The following is a 17222-nucleotide window of genomic DNA, read 5'->3' on the forward strand; positions in this document are numbered from 1 at the left end:
GTTTGTAATGAAATGTGAATCCTATCCCTGAGGTAAACCCTGTGCTTTGTACAATGGGAAATGTCTTCATGTTGCAACAATCAGGTGAGCAGAAGATAAATCTGTGCATTTCCGAAATCTCATCTCGCCATTTTTTGTGGTGGTACAGCCAAAGAATGTAAAATCTGACAGGATTAAAGTCAAAGGTGGTAAGATACGGTAAAGAAAATGATGGGAGAGTTTGTCACATAAGATAGAATGAATAACTTAGCAAGTTGATCTGCAAAATTCTTAAATGTCATTCTATTTTGGTAAAGCGAGTTTAAACACGGTGATGCTTAAGTATCAGTAGCATTTTTAACCATCAGTAATCCAGACACGATTACAACTACAAAAGAAGGGGCCTGAGTTGCCTTGAAAGCTTGCATATTGTAATCTTTTTAGTTAGTCAATAAAATGTGTCATTTTGCTTAGCTTTTCTCTACAACTATAGCCCTGATATTCAAGGATGAGCCACAGGCCCAACACCAAGATCTGATGAAGTTAAGAGTAGCATAGTGATCTGCACTTCTGCCTCACAGCTCCAGAGTTCTGGATTCAGATCCTGGCCCTCCCAATGTCATTGTGCAGTAAAAACCACCGGTCATCTCCGTGAGGTTTTTCATTAGGCATTACACTTTTCCTTCTATCTCCTAAATAAATGTGAGATAGGCTAAATTTGCCCTGCAGTTGACTAATTTGGCACGCAGCTGGGGGTGGTACCCAGCCGGGACGCCCAAGAGGATGAGAGGGGGGCTCACGCCTCCTCCAGACCACGAGGGAGCAACCGCCCTGGTTGCTGTGGGGACCATGGGTACAGAGCTTTGAAGCTCAACCCTGTTGGGGCCCATGGTCACCGCCAGGGGGCGCCCCAATGCCTGGAGAACCCTGGACCTCAGCACTTCTGCCACACCAGGAAGTGCTGGAGGGAAGAGGAGCAGGGACACCCGGAGTGCTTCCGGGGATGCAGCCGGCACTTCCGCCACACTGGGGCGTGTTGGTGGAAGATTGCTGGAGCACATGCAGCGGACAATAAAAGGGGCCACCTCCCTTCATTCAGAGCTGGAGTCGGGTGGAAGTGGACAGAGCTCGGGAGGAGAGGCAAGAGGCGGCCTGCAGAGAGGACAAGGCATTATTGTGAGGCCTGGACTTTGGGGTGATTGGTGCTGAGGCACTGGGTTGTGCACTTATTACTGTAAATATATTGTAAATAAACGTGTGTGTTGGGTGCTAAAATGATGTCCGTCTATCTGTGTCCGGGCTGTTTCCCACACTCATCATCAACCAAGACTGGTTCTTCCCTTCCAAATGACGCTGTCAGGACAGGCTCTAGCCACTTGTGACCCAAACTAATCAGTTTTAGAGTAGTAATGGCATAATCAATTATTATTCATTTATTAATCTAAATTAACTAGAACTGTAGGCTGGATGCATGACACAAAATCAAAGCAAAAGTTATGAAGGGTACTGTATAGAATAATGACACCTGGAAAATAGTAACACTATGTATACATCAAGTCATCTCTGTTATGATCAGCTTTCTAAATGGCTAAAACTGCACACTTTCAGATCAGACAGGATGAGCCCCCAAAGATAGATAGAAACTTGGTTGTGAAGTGAAGTATGTCGACATGCGAGTCCTAACTCAGTCATGCTTGATGAGGGGAATTTCTCTTTCACTGATATGCAGGTCTACAAAATCAAGTGTTTACGGTGCATTGCTGTCAAACCGTTTGTATGAAATTGGGCAGCCATTACTTCCAAATTATGGATGAAGTATAAAGGTAACACAGGTCTACAAAATCTTCATGGTGCATTGCTGTCAAACTGTTTAGATGATACTGGGCAACAATTCCAAATTATGGATGAAGTATAAAGGTAACTCATCAAGTGCAGAAATGGCTCTATAATTCATATATACGGTTATGTAATGACTTTAACAAAGGCTTCTTTTGTTTTTGACAACACTTACAAAGCATCAATAAACTGATTAATAATTAATAATTTCTGCAATGTGGACTACCATGAAGGCTTCACTTTGGAATGGTTAGAGGTGGCTTTAATATTGCATACTTCACTATAATACCCAATGAAGCTCTTACTGTATATTTACAAGTTATCTTACCAGCAGATCATACACTTTTAATATGAGATGAAGAACTACTTTGCTGAGGCTTTTTGAGTGTTGTTAATATCAAACAAAGCCTTTGTTAAGGTCTTATTATGTAACTGTATATGAGTAATAGATGCATTTTTGCAGTGCCAAGTGTTACCGACAACATAAAAAAAAAAAGTTTATTTTATCCTGCTTTGTCAATGAAAAGCAAAGTCGAATTTCAAGCAGGATGACCACTTCTGCAGCCTCTTTCATTTAGTACTTGTGAGTTGCTACTTTGAAACCTATTTTAGGAAATGTAAAAAAAAAAATCAAAACTCAAATGACAGTATAACCTTCAGCAGAGTTCTTTTTTAACATTTCAAACACACATCTTGTGAGAAAATAATTCAAAACGCATCACTTTAAGAACATTATTTAATTTACATTCTTTTCTTTAAAAAAAGTAATTAAAAAAATTAAACCCTTTTTTGCATAAAAGATATTGTAACTCTGAATATTTACAGTATGATGCACTGAATAGCAAGAACAGTAGAGTAAGGCAGAGAACACAAGTAGAAATCTCCCACCCCTCCCCTTCATTCCCTTCATAAGCCCCCTCCATAATAAAGTGCTGAGCCTCTCCTAAAATGGTGTGCCTTAGTCAGTGCCACAAAACACTGCTTATCCCCTCTCTTTGCTTCATTATTACACCTCGGAACATGACCAGAGTATTAATCAAATGATTCCCACATGGATAAAGGTTTTCTTTTTGTTTCTCAGCTCTGCTAGATCATTTTGTAGAATCTCTCACATTTTTATTTGGCCTCATTTTGTATGCTACCATTGTTCAAGTGCTGTGGGAGAAGCCTATTTGCAATTGACCTAGGGTGGGGAGGTGCAGGTCAACAGCATGTGTGCCCTGCGACTAATGCTGCATAAGTTGAGCACCCCTCGAGTTCGCCTCATATCCTGTAGGTACAAGCGCACGAGGCTTGACACAAACATTTAAAGCGCTCTGCTTTTTAGCAGTTTCCTGGTTTCCTTTTTGGTGGATGGCACCTTTTTTGCACCCCACGTGAAGAGGCCACATGTGGTTTACTCTGTACAGTGTATCTGTTCTACAAAGGCCAAAGCTGGCAGATGCATACAAATAAGAAAAGAAAAATATTAAATAATATAAACATTGAACCTGCCGATGAGAATGAATACCTTCAATTGAGAGCAGAAAGAGGATACAGCAATGCCTTCAATCAACTGCAGTAATACACAAAAAACATCTGATAATATACATACATATATACATTGTTTTCAGCTTACTATTGCATAGCAATGTGCGTGTTGTTTAAGCCCCTCACCCGCTCCATTACCCCTCCCATTACCCCTCCTATTCCACCCCCCCCACCTCCGAAAAATTAGCATCCCATAATAAGATGCTTTGCTTTCATTTCCACTGTTGGCCAAAACACTTCCCTAAACTAAGACACCAAATCCTGCGTCATTCCTTCCAAATGTTCCGCTAGAAGCCGAGAGCTTCTGGGTAAATCTTTTTCTTTTTTGTTTGTTGTTAATAAACATTGTTAAAATAGAAAAAAATGAAAGTAAAAAAAGCAGAACTTAAAAAAAAAAAATAAAAACAGGTAGAAGTAGACAATTTGTTTTTGGGGTTGTCCATTCTTGGAAATCCGGGTTTTTTTCATGCCTGTTTTGGTCATCATCATCATCCTTTAGATTTTAACTAAATCTGGAGACTCCGGGATGGGTTCTGCAGAAAAAGAGAGAGAACAAAAATGTTCTAGCATTAAAATATGGTAAGATTATGCTATAGTGGATATTTCATGTGCTCCCTCAATACTGTTCTTCTTCCTATTAAACATAAGCTCTTGTTCTTCTGATAGACCACTACTTGATGGGAGGATTCCAACATTAAAACACACTTATCCTATTTAGTGAAAATTGAAGGTTAAAATTAATTATTTACATTTTTAATTTAATTCTGTTGCATATGCATTGGCCATACTTTAATTATCCATGTCTGCTGCACTGTTTTGTGACCCCTTCTGCTGCATTTCCAATGTTTCTGCACCAAAAGAGCAAGAAACAAATACTTTACCATGTATTGTAATGCAAATGTATTGAAATATTTGGATACAACTGATATTGCTATCTAGCAACTAAGCTAAGTGTCTCATCTTGTTTTTTCATAAGGTATGGCATTCAGATCTGCAATATGCTGCAGCTTTACCTATATGTCTTGATTGTGTGTAAAATCACTGGTCAGCAGATCAGCTTGATTACACTTCATTTTGTTGCAGTGCTTCTAACACTTCCTATGACTGGCACTGCAGTGGCACAGTGCTTAGGACTGCTGCCAGGGACATGTTTGCAGTCCTTGACCCAGTTACTGTCTCCTTGTGAAGAAGCCAGCCGGGTGGAAGGACCGAGGAAGAGAGCACAGTTGGGACATTATCTCTCCAAGACACTAGAGGGCAGCCCCCCTGGGTTGCAACAGCACTACAGGGCATGCAGGGAGTTGTAGTATGGAGCAGCCCTGTTGGGTTTTGTGGGCGCCACTAGGGGGTGCTTCAGCCCTTTGTGGCACCACTTCCGCCATACCTGGAAGTGCTGCCGGAAGAAGGTCAAGGAACACCTGGAGCATTCCCGGGTGCACTATAAAAGGAGCCGCACACCCCAGTTGAGGAGCTGGAGTCAGGAGGAGGTGGACAAAGCTTGTGGGAGGAGGAGTGGAGACAGAGACACAGAGGAAGAAGGGACGGCTGTGCTTGCTTGTATATTTGGTACTTTGTACTGTGCAGAAAAGCACTTCCCCACTTAAATAAAGGTGTGTTGTCTGGCAAGCCTTGTGTCTCTGCCTGTCTGTGTTGGGGTTGGGGGAGCCCTACACCCCCTGGTGGTCCACAATGTTTTCAGTGTTCTTGTGTATTCTAGATTTAGATTTCAATAATTTGTGACAACTAAATTAGCCCAGTATGATGTGTACCTATGCTTAAGTAAAGATTCCCTGTTATTCACTGGTGTCATACCCAGGGTTGGTTCCTATGATGCACCCAAAGGCTGCTCGTAAAGAGTCTGGTTCCCCATAACCCTATAATGTGAAATCATTATGAAAATAGATGGATGATAGTCACTAATAAAACTGCTGAGATATAAAATGAAAGTTGTCTCTAACATTTTACTATAAAGTCTTTATGGATAACCTCTGCCCTTAATGTTAAAGCTGCACTTTTAAGCAGGGCTGGCTTTTTACAGAAGCTCTTTAAAAAATGAATATATGCATATATGTATATACACATACTATACACACATTATGGTCTGAACACATCAGAATTACTAAAAAGAAGATACAGTAATTTCAAAAGACAGAAAACTTCTGACTTGACAGTTTCAATCACAGAGAGGAATTAAGCAGGCGTATTGCTGTTAGTGTAAGAAACCCCAGTTGTATTTCTTGACACACTTCTGCTGAATGATTCAGTACTCAGTGTTAGTGTGTCAGAGAGAGGACGTGCAGCATTATTCTTAATGGTTCTCAGTTTTGTTTTAATACTCTGCTTTCCGACTACCTCCAGGGGTTCAGAGTACATACCATAACCGAGCCTGCCTTTTTAATTAGCTTGTTAATTCAGAGGGCCTCTCCTAAGCCCAGCACACCACAGCTTAGAAAATTGCACTGGCCATCACAGAAATGTAGAACGTGTGATGATGGGATGTAGCCTCCTACGAAAAAGAGCCTGCTTTCTTTATAGTTCCTCTGTGTGCTGAAACCAGCCTAAACTGTCGTTGATGTGGACCCCCAATTACTTGTAGTAGGGCCCCAGCTCTACATCCACTCCTTGAATAATGACCCGGCGTAGAGGCTCTTTTGTGTGGTGAAAATCAATAACCAGTTCCTTGGTTTAGCTGATGTTAAGATGCTGATAATTCTCTTTGCACCAAGAAAGAAACTTCATCACCTGACCGCTGTACTCTATTTCATCGTCTTATCAATACACCCCATAAGTGAAGAATCATCTGAGAATTTCTACAAGTGACATGACTTGGTATTATATTTCTAGACTGAGGTCTGCAGAATGAAGAGAAAAGCAGACAGGACTGATCCTTGTGGTGCTCCAGTGTCACTCACATCCATATCAAAATCTCAGTCCTTGAGTCTGACAAACTGTGGTCTGCCCAATAGTCCATTATCAAGGACACCATAGGCTCATCCACCTGCATATCTCTGAGCTTACCTCTTAACAGGGATGGCTGGCTAATATTGAGGGCACTGTAGAAATCAAAAAACATAAAAACATGCCAGGTTTATCCAGGAGAGAAAATGCCTTGTGGAGCAGACAGATAATTACTTCCTCCACTCCAATCTTTGTCCGATAGGCAAACTGCAATTGGTCCAGGTGGGTTACCTCAAGAGGACTCATACAGATTTATTATAAACTACATAAGGAAAATTCATGCCAGGTCATTGCTTCTTCTTTTGTTGTTTTTTTCCCTTCTGTATGTTAAGATAGAAATGAATGATCTTGCCACCACATTACTTTAGAAATAAGTGTTTTTTTACCAAAGGCCCGATACATAGGAAGACTTTTTTTTAACTGACTTTGAATTATGTTGCATATATTTCATCCGCTGAAAGAAGAAGAAGATATTTCATCCCTATCATAAACAAGTTACACTGTGATCACCTCTGAAATGTCAGTTTAAATTATGCATTCAAGTGATAAAGTTACTCCTCTGCGGATGATGTACTAATTTTATAATTTCCTAGTACATTTCCATATTTCAATATCAGTGTCCTTATTAGTAAGGAAGTGGTTACAGGTCAAAAGATGATAACCGCATAGACTATAAATCTGTGAAATGTGTGTATACTAATGTAAGTGTAAGTTCATGTACCAGTTTTGTGGAATTGACTGATATTTATCAATACATTAGGTACTTGCGTACTCTACGTATTTTAGTTACTAAAATCAGTCGTTAGTGAAATTTTATTCTAAAGAATAGTTATGACTCAACAAATGTGCCATATATTGGTCCACTTCAAAAGTGAAATTGAGCTTCACTTATTTACAAGTCTTGCTTTCAGTATGTGAAATCCTTTCCTAGCAACTTACCAATGTATACATGAAAACGTGTTGTTATAGAGTCACTGCTTAAAGAGTTGTGCTTTTAATCAAATACATTTATATGACCTTACCTGGAAGGCTAAAGAGTGTGACGCCTCTGTAGTTGGAATACACCCTTGTAGATTTGGAAAAAGCATACAACAGCGTTCATTGACGTGTTGTAGGAAGTGCTGCAGGAATATGGGGTAACAGGGCACTCTTAACTTGTTATCTGTTCTCTATATGAATGTAATGAGAGCAGTGTTAGCGTACTTGGTGTTGAGTCTAATTCATTTACTGTGGGTGATGGACTCTGTCAAGGCTGTGTCTTGTTTACACTCCTGTTTGTGGTTTTCATGGACAGAATACCAAGGTGTAGCCAAGGATGTAAGGGTGGCCAGTTGGCAAGGCCAACAGTAGCATTGTTGCTTTATGTAGATGATGCTGACTTCTTTGTTTCATCTGAATGTGACTTTTGGCACAAACTGCCGGCTGGGATGAGGATCAGCACCTCCAAGTCTGAGGTCATGGTTTTCTTACAGAAAAGAATAGATTGCGCTATCCATATAAGGGGCAGACAACTGCTCTTAGTAGAGGAAATCCCAAGAGTAGAGTTGCTGCTCCTTTGGATCAAGAAGAGCCTGTTGGGGTGCCTTGGACATGTTGTGTGCCACTCATACACACATAAAACCCATGCAACACTCTCAACAATTTAACTTCGAGTCTCCAATTAACCACAGAAAATGTACACTGAGTGAACATGAAGGGAGTCAACTCCCAGAGTTATGTGGCATCGACTTTGACCACTGTATCCACAGCATAATGTGGAGATATAGAAAGGGAGATGTGTGTTCAATTGAAAGGTGTAAAAATAATATATGATTGATGCAAAGTTGGTCAAAAAGATTAAAACTGATACCTGAAAAGAAGACACAATAGTCGGTGCTGCTGCCTCACAACTACAGGAAAATTCAGATCTCAGCCTATTCACTCTCTGTGTGGAGCTCACACAATCCTTCATGTCTGTGTGGCTTCCAGTTTTCTCTAATCATACTTACATATCTCAAAGATGATAGGTTAATAAATTACTCTAAATCAACACCGTATGAATGCTCTGTGAGGGACTGGTGGATCGGTTCCTGCTTTGCACCCAAGGACAGCAGGACAGGTTGCAGCTCCTTGTGTACCTTACTATGGATTAAATGTGTTGGACCAATTGATGAATGGATATATAATAACATTTGCTGGACTCTTCCTTACTTCTATAGATTTTGACTAAATCATGTATAAAATATTCTGGCTATTATCAAGGGAAGAGTGTGACACTGTAACTCTGTGGTTATCACTGCTGCTTCACAGATTCAGTGTAATGGGTTGAAATCCCCCACTCTGTAACAGTCTGTTTGGATTTCTCCCAGTGCCTGTATGGGTTTTTCTCAGGAAACCCTAAACACATGCATGCCAGGATACTTGGCGATTCCAAATTAGTCCTGTGTGGGTGAGTGGGCCTTACAATAGACTGGCAGGGCTATTTCCTCACCTGCACCTAGTGTTGCCATGATAGGTTCTGGCTCTCAAACTCTGGGCTGGATTAGGTGGGTCTGAGAATGCTGTGTGATGCTATGGAGATGCTTCAACACATTAGACATATAAGCAAAAGACCTGTGTGTGGGGAGCAGTCCGCTCTGCGCATGCTCAACCACAGCCACTAGATGGCACATAAATGCATTTTAAAAATTGTTTGCCAATGCATTCACCTCACTTTTAACTACTACAGACCTGTGTACAGCAGATGTTACTCTGCAACAACAACGTCATGCTAATTACGCAGATGAAGAGACGCAATGTTGAAAAAAGCAAACGCCGCTGCTCAACAACATGCAAGTGAAACACCTCAGCAACAGAGGGCAAGACTTGAAGTTTTCACTAAAACCAGTGTCTATCTGGAGGTATTTTCTTGAGACAAAGATTAATGGGACTCATAGGCCAGAAAAAGGGTTAAGATATGGTATTGCCAGTGTCTTCCTATGAAACCCAGTGGTGCAACAAGCACAGGAGGGTCCACATCCTCTCCACTGGTAATTCTTAGGAGTTAGCTGATGCCTCTCCAAGTTCACAAATATAGTAAAACTGCTAGGGAGTCCAGGTTGTTTTTTGTCCCAAAGACCATATACATGTAGTTCTACATAAAGTATAATCTTTCTAGGTCTACTGTCAATTTTGTTTTAAAAAATATGTTTGCGTCTGCTAAGTGCAGAGTTTCATGGCTGGTCTACAGATCATATCACTGTACTTGCTATGTTCTTTTCATTTGATTGGTTTGTGTTTTGTTATTAGGTTGTATTCCTTAAATAAAGGGAAAAATAAGTATTTTTGCAAAAATCTATTATCTGCTTACCAGTCATTTTCCAAAATTCCTAAAAGGAATGCTGTATTTGTTCATCACACTGTTTAAAATTATTTTTCTTTGTATAACTCGGCTGATGGTTTCTGAGGACTCCTTTAAAACATCTGTGACATAGTTAGTCCTGTTAAAAATCTGCCCACATTACAAGTGGATCTCTATCTTCTTTGAGGCTGCTCAGTACGCTCCTATTTTATCTATATATAGACAATCGAGATTATCTTTCCAGAGAATTTGTGCTTCCTGTTTTTAATCTTGGCCACATGTTTAGTAAATGAGATTAGAAGGAACAATGCCAAGACCAGTCCTTTTATTTACAAACCACCATTCATTGAAAATGTTTCATATCCTTATGTTTCATTTTGATGCTTACTGAGAAATCCGTGGAGCTTTTACACTGAGTGGCAAAAGCACCAATAATCAAACTAACTACAGTATAGCCAAGAATGGAATGCATGTTCAGGGTAAAAGAGCTTATGGAGCTTATACATAGAAATAAAAAATGTGTAGGTGTTTTTTCAGTTTTTAATACAATTTTACTTTAAGAAAAATAAATATAAAATGGCTGACATTTAATTAAACACATAGCATCAATCTGTTTGTATTCATATCAAAACACCTGAGCAGGGGCCTCTTTTAAAATGTTCAAAATGTGACAGTTGCTGCATTGATGCCAATCAGCGTTGGGAAAGCTAGTTAAATGTGCCCTACATTTCACAATAATTATGTAAAAATCTCCACCATACTAGACTCCTCAGCAGAGCCAGTCAATCCATAAGCCAATGTAGGCGATGATGTCATCTGAGGCGCACGATTTATGATAATTAAGGGACACTCACTCCATAAACCGAGAAGGACTACAGCCCTAGGGTTTTAGAAGTATGAAGTGCACTCAGGACACTGAGGGGGGAATGTCATCAAACTCTGATGATAATGAGTGGGCATGGTTAATGAAAGTAAAAGGGTGCATTCATAGGACAACGAGGGTTAGCGAAAGTCGATGAACACTGATGATACTATTTATAAAAGTAAAAGTGTGCTTGCTCCATATACCATGGGGCAAGCACTCCTTAAAGTCCATGGTATATACACAAAGGGGCGCCATTTATGCCACTCCAGGGGGTGCAGGCTCCAAGGGAAACATCTTTCTCCCCAACACAGGTTTTTGAAGTCTAATAATACCATCTACCTGCTATGCACAGCAAGGTGTGACATTCGTCTACCCTGCCTAGAGCTGCAAATGGGCTTCGACTGGCACTGCTTCTCAGCAATCAATTGTGTACCAAATGCTCTCTGTACCTCTCCCTCCATGCAAGCTTTTCTGTCTATTTGCAAAGCAGTACACAGACTATTCTTAGGTGCTATGGACTAGGAATATGTTTTTCTGTAATGTTGGCTGTATGTTTTTCTTTTTTAAGCATCTGCATTTGAGATAAAAGTGAAGTTGAATGCCTCATGGGATCCATAGTTTTTGGTTCAAATTCCAAGGCTGGTTCTTGTCTGTGTGCATTTTGCACATCCTGCTTAGATTTTCCTCCAAGTACTGTAGTTGTCAGCTTTATCTCCAAAGCGACATGAATTTACTTGTGATGGTGTGTGTAACTAGGCTGTGCAATGGGCGGTTGCCTTATCAACAGCTGACTCCTGACTTGAACACCATAATTAAAGCTCAATGCAACCCAGAACTACATTTTGCCAGTGTGAAAATGTTATGTTAAATGCCAATATATTGTTGAAGGACAAGCAATTCTAACTTTAGTTCCAGAAAACCAGAAGGAGTCTTCTGGGAAAATATTTTATACATGGGGCTCTATAGAGGGACCTCTGCCCTGAATAAACAGATTAGGATAATGGAGGGATGGGTTCTAAACAGGACAAAATTGTTTTTAATGAAATTCACTGCCTTTCATAGGGGGACCAAAAAGGAAAAAGCAACATACAATAATTAAAAAGTCCCACCTAGCAGATTCTGCCAGCTGAATACGTCTAAAACAGACGCTCAGAGAGGTGTTTTAATAAAAGATGTGATACGTTGATACTGCAGAAAAGTGTGCACAAAACAAAACCATCTGGACATGGCTTGGGAAGGTAAGAAGACCACTGGGAGTTCATTCTCCAGTGCATACTGGCACACTGCACAAGTGGAGGAAAAAAAGAAATTAAAATCTTCCCTGAGCAATAGTGAAAAATCAATTCATCTTTTGAGTTAAAACAAATTCAAAAGGTAGGAACAGCGTATTAGGTGTTATCTAATGACTCACATACAGACTGGTCAAGTTTCTATCTGGAATATAAACCAGCAGACTTTATTTACATTCTCAGCTTTTTTCTCATTTAAAACCATCATCATTTAAGGTCTTTGCCCGCTACGAAGCCAAGCACACACAAGAGTAGCCTTTTGAGTCCTTATGGCTTAACATCAAGCGGGTGCCTTTGTCCGCAGAACACTGGTGGCCAGGCTGCCTGTAACCACTTCCTGCTAAGTAATTATGTTGCTATAGGGATAGAGCTGTTTGTCTTAAGAGCTACGTATGGGATCTGGAGAGGTTTTTATAATTGTTAGCTTAACTTTCTGCTGCTTTAACAGTTTAAGATATTCTACCTAGTGTGACGCTATGACACAGTAGCACAGACACTGTCTAAGCTGAGTTTGCACGTTTTCCCCATGTCTACATGGTTTTTCTCTGGGCACTTCATTTTGAGGATTGTAAAATAGCACTGTATGGCTTAGTATGTGTGCCTTCTCTGCGATGGACTGGTTCATGGTTCCTGGCTCGTGCCTCATACTGCCTGGACATTTTCTGGCTCCTATAAACATGAACCAGATTCAGCATTTTCGACAATGATTGGATAGATGAGAAGTAATTTCAGTTTTGACATGACTGTCTGCTTGTTAAGTCTGTTACTGCATTACAGCTCTGCATATTTATGTAGTATAAAATAACTGTTTCCCTCTGGGTAACTTGCACGTTTGCATACCCTGACTGTCCCTAAATAGCCTGGCCTTGAACAATCCACTGCAGAGCTCAGCCCAGGCAGTTTGTACCCTTTTTATTTGCTGATGATTGAAAACATGGCTTTCTTTGTCTTGTAGGAAAAACTCTTGTTTTGTTTTAGTTTCCACTACTACCTTTTACCATCTGCATCATGTACTATATATTTTGAAGTTAAGACACTTTAATGCTGTGTGACATATTTAGCAAGCCATGATCTTTTTGTCTCACAATTCCAATTACTGTCTTCATTTAATAACTTAGCTACAAGTCTTACAGGACACACTTGCACCCAGTAAGATGCCCATAAAGACAGAATTAATGTGAGATGGGTTTACTCCCTTAGAGGTTTTTGTTCCCTCACGTTCTTAGAGTTAAGTTTTCTTTATTGTGCTTGCTACATTATCAATTATTTAACTGCATATCGATTATAATCTACTTTTCTGAAAATGGTTCCACTCATCAGTGTACCAACTCCTACCTTTTGCAGGTCAAGTCCCAATTTCTTAATGTTGCTGGTCTGCTGTTTTTGATTCACCTGTTGCTATACTTCAGCAGTGACTAAGTGTATGAGGCTAAATGAAGACTATCTCCTGGTTATTTTAGGTAGAAGAGAATGGTGAACTGTCTGACTGCAAGAAATCACATCTTTAATGTTGCCCTTATTATAGTAGAACACAAAAGCAGAGAGATGTCATATTGACTTCGGATCATATCCAAAGTAAAGCACCCAGTGTAATTTGATAGTTTAAAAGTCTATAGAACAGTGAACCGCCCGTTTCTACCCTGAAAGCACTGCTTTTTCTCCAAAGAAGTAAGTATGAGGTAGAGGGTGTACACAAAAATCCTTGGTGCCTACAATGACACGCCATTATCAAGAGGGTTTGCTGTCTTAATTAATCTTAGCTTGTGGTTAATTAGAATATAGAGCTGTTACAAACATTACAGTATAACTGTTTACCTTGAGATGGAAAAAAGCAATCTCCATGCACAGGAGGTGAAAGTGGGGTATTTGGTTCGGACAGTAGGTGGCGCCCCGACTCTGACTGCTGCCTCATTATCTGGGCCACTGTACGGGTCTTTGCTTCTCCCATCACTTCTTCAAAAACAGGATTCTCATGACCTTGAGCTTCACTATGAAACAAAAGCAACTATGAATAAGAAGAATTGGTCACTGAGAAGGCAAAATAATACAGCTGAACATAAAACCTGTTTTCCTAAAAAAGTGATCCTAGAAAAAAGTAACCATTGCAATACTGATTGCTGTACTTTTACCGACAGAAGTATCTAGGAAACTGCAGTTCTGTGATTATATGGTTATGTCAGTGTTTCAAGATAATTTGTTTTATATATATGTATGTATATACTGTTTGATGCATTTGAGCACATTAAAAGCAATTTGGCCTTTGTTTACTTCAAGACCAGAAGAAATGTTGTTATAGATAGATACAGATAGATTAGATTAACTCTGACAAAATATTAGACTTTATTGTTGATAACCTTTGCACATACACAAACACAAAAGTACCTACAGTATATATACATATACATACAAACATACAGACATTTGCTAATTGAAGAGTACTGCATGTAGAACTAACATTCTCAAACCTGCTTAACCCAGTCCAAGGTATACAAAGCCTGCAACCTACTCCAGCAGCCTTGGGTGCAAGGTAGAAAAAAAATCTAGCCAGAGCACCTGTCTATCACAGGGCCGACATACACACACACTCACAAATTCACATACCAATTAACCTAAAATACACGTCTTTGGATGTGGGAGAAAAACAAAGGTACTTGGAGAAAAACTCCCACAGTCACAGGCAGAGCAAACAAACTCCACACACAAAGACAATAACCAGGGTGTTTCACAACCAGACAGCTGCATTTTTGGGACACTTTCAATAAATAATTGCACCACCCACATGCATACTTTGTATATATATTGTGGCAGACGGCCAAGGCCCTTACGTGGTCAGGACGCCTGTCTATTGGAGAGGCCAGAGAAGAGTACGTGTACAGGGCATTATCTCTCTTGGAGCACTTGATGGCAGCCTCCCAGCAATGCAGCGTTGTCTCAGACTCCCATAGGGCAACATGGGAGTTGGAGTTTGGCACAGCCCTGTTGGGTTCCATGGGCACCACCAGGGGGTGCTGCAGGGACTGCGGAGCCCTGTTTTGTTGGACTTCCGCCTCACCCGGAAGTGCTTCCAGACCATGCAGACAGGCCACTGGAAGTACTGTACACTGGGTGTAGGTTAAAAGAAGCCCATTGCCACTCCTCCAGGAGCCAGAGTCAGGAGGTGGAGGACAAAGCTTGCTGGCAGAGGGGTGGAGGCAGAAAAGAGAGAGAGAGAGAAGAAGAAGAAGAAGAAAAGACACTATCTTGTTCTGTTTATTGTGCTGTAACTGTGCTGAGAAGGTGGGAATCAAGGGAAGCATTTCCCACAGCCAAAGTACTGTATACATATATACATATAAATATATATATATATGTATACATACACACACACTCACACACACAGAGAGACAGGCAGTACACAAATTGTCACACAGCACACAAGAGCACAATGTCCAAAAGACTTCTCTTTCTTTCCGCCTCCATTCCTCTTTCAGCAAGCTTCGATCACTTCCTCCTGACTCTGGCTCCTCGAATGGAATGAGGTGGCTCCTTTTATTCTACTCCTGGGAGTGCTCCAGGTGGCTCATCAGTGTTACCAGGAATCACTCCCAGGTGTAGTGGAAGTCCATTGTAGGGCTCTGCAGCTCTCCCTGGCGGCCCCCATGGAACCCAACAGGGTTGTGCCAAACTACAACTCCCGGCATGCCCCGTGGGAATCCATGGTGCCACAGCCGCCCAGGAGGGCTGCCCTCTAGGTTCCCAGGGGATGTAGTGCCTCGGAGATGCTCTCTCCCCCGGTCCTTCCATCCAGTGTGCGTCCTGGCCAAGTAATGGCTGAGGTCACCCATCACTAAATATATATATATATATATATATATATACTGTATATATATATACTGTATATATATATGTGTGTGTATGTATATATATATATATATATATACACTGTTATTTTTCAATAAATTCTTTTCCATTTGTAAATATTCACAACAAAAATGTAAGCTTTACAAGATTAGAATATAGCAACTCTTACCTGTCCATTCGTACCAGTTCATGAGCCCCTAGAATTAAAAGAGAAAACAGTTAGGTTATTATGCAGCTCTTACTTTCATAACATACCTAAAAAACACTGAATTCTGAGACACTGAGGATCTTTAAAAATGACAATGTTATTTTTGTGACATAGAGTATTAACATAGGAAAAATGGCAGATCATCATTAGACTGAGAAATGCATGACTGAGGTTGCACCAGACATGTAGTCACACCGAAGAGTGAACATCTGGTAAGCAGCTGGCTGTTGGGTGTGCTCTTGATAAGAGGTTAGTCAGAGTAGGGATGGTTCTGATGTAAAAGGGTCAGATGGAGTGGCAAGTGCTACAATTAAAGTACTGTAACACCATCATCACCACTGCAAAAATGCCTCAGAGGCCATGATAGTTGCCTAGCTAAATGATCTGTATCACAGGATGTGGACAATTTCACAATTCTAAGTTTTATCTTCACTTTCAAGGAAAGGGTTGCTAATCATAACAGTGCAGTGGTCCGAGAGCATAGAGCTCAGGGCTGCATACTGTTGTAACTCTGTTGGGGTACACGCTCAAAGGCCAGTTTTCTATGAAGCAGTAGCTTTGGCATTACTTGTCATTATGTTAGGGCTTTTATCTAATGACTGTCTTGTGTAAAAATTAAATATAGCTGATTTGCACAGGGATAACCTTTCTAAAGAGCAGGAGATGTTTTAAAATGAGTTTTATAAGTGATATATGAGTTATAAAACTACATGAAATTAGTATAGCTGATACAAGTAAACACACATGTTAAGGTATAGGTTACTATGGCAAATACAAAAAACCTAATAAAGGACCCTGTTGATGTTACACTTTGAAAATATTTTTAATAAGAAAGGTATAACAGGTATAACAATGTACAGTATATGATGTATATAGCACTGGAGTTAATGTTGCACTGTGCAAAATGTATTTCATTTAATTTTTAACTTTAATTTTCACCCAATCATCCCACACAGAGCTAAATTATAATCAATATTTATCCAACTATACACATGTTTGGGATGGAGGAGAAAAAAACTGAACTACCAAGAGAAAGACACACATGTACTGTATATGAGGAATTTTGCAAACTCCACATAAGCAGTGTCATTGCCAGTATCCATCAGAATTATTTCAGCTTAAGAGTGAATCACGTACTTGAGGACATCAGTGGAAAAATCAAGGGCAAGTGCTTTTAAGACTGAAGCACTTCTTTAAGCAAAGTGTTATTGGCATCTGAAACAAACTACTGAGACATGTAGTTGAAGCTGAAACCTTGACAACCTTTAAGAAATATCTGGAAGAGATATTAGGACAGCGTAGCTATCAGCTGAACAAACAGGCTTGATGGACTGAGTGGTGTCCTCTCATTTGTCAGATTTCTTATGTTCTTATCTGAACCCAGGATTCTGGATCCAT

General features: G+C 40.2%; 2 protein-coding genes across 8 annotated transcripts in view; one reads left to right on the forward strand and one right to left on the reverse strand.

The window, feature by feature from the left end:
• The window catches only part of cdh23 (cadherin-related 23), a 1363918-nt gene that overhangs the window by 1108538 nt on the left and 238158 nt on the right, over window positions 1–17222 (forward strand). The window contains exon 37 of one of the 6 annotated variants that reach the window (XM_039768773.1): window positions 13237–13394. The exons of the other annotated variants lie outside the window; for them this stretch is intronic. Coding sequence (XP_039624707.1) covers window positions 13237–13284 — 48 coding nt within the window. The 3' untranslated portion in view covers window positions 13285–13394. Of the gene's footprint in view, window positions 1–13236; window positions 13395–17222 lie in introns of those variants that run through there. 6 annotated transcript variants of the gene reach the window in all.
• The window catches only part of vsir (V-set immunoregulatory receptor), an 88455-nt gene continuing 74408 nt past the window's right edge, over window positions 3176–17222 (reverse strand). For both annotated transcript variants that reach the window (XM_039768829.1, XM_039768819.1), the window contains exons 5-7: window positions 15786–15813; window positions 13592–13764; window positions 3176–3878 (exon numbers count right to left, since the gene is read on the reverse strand). In XM_039768829.1, coding sequence (XP_039624763.1) covers window positions 3841–3878; window positions 13592–13764; window positions 15786–15813 — 239 coding nt within the window. In that variant the 3' untranslated portion in view covers window positions 3176–3840. The remainder of the gene's footprint in view (window positions 3879–13591; window positions 13765–15785; window positions 15814–17222) is intronic.

This window comes from Polypterus senegalus, chromosome 1 (genome assembly GCF_016835505.1).
Source record: "Polypterus senegalus isolate Bchr_013 chromosome 1, ASM1683550v1, whole genome shotgun sequence".
Lineage (NCBI taxonomy): Eukaryota > Metazoa > Chordata > Cladistia > Polypteriformes > Polypteridae > Polypterus > Polypterus senegalus.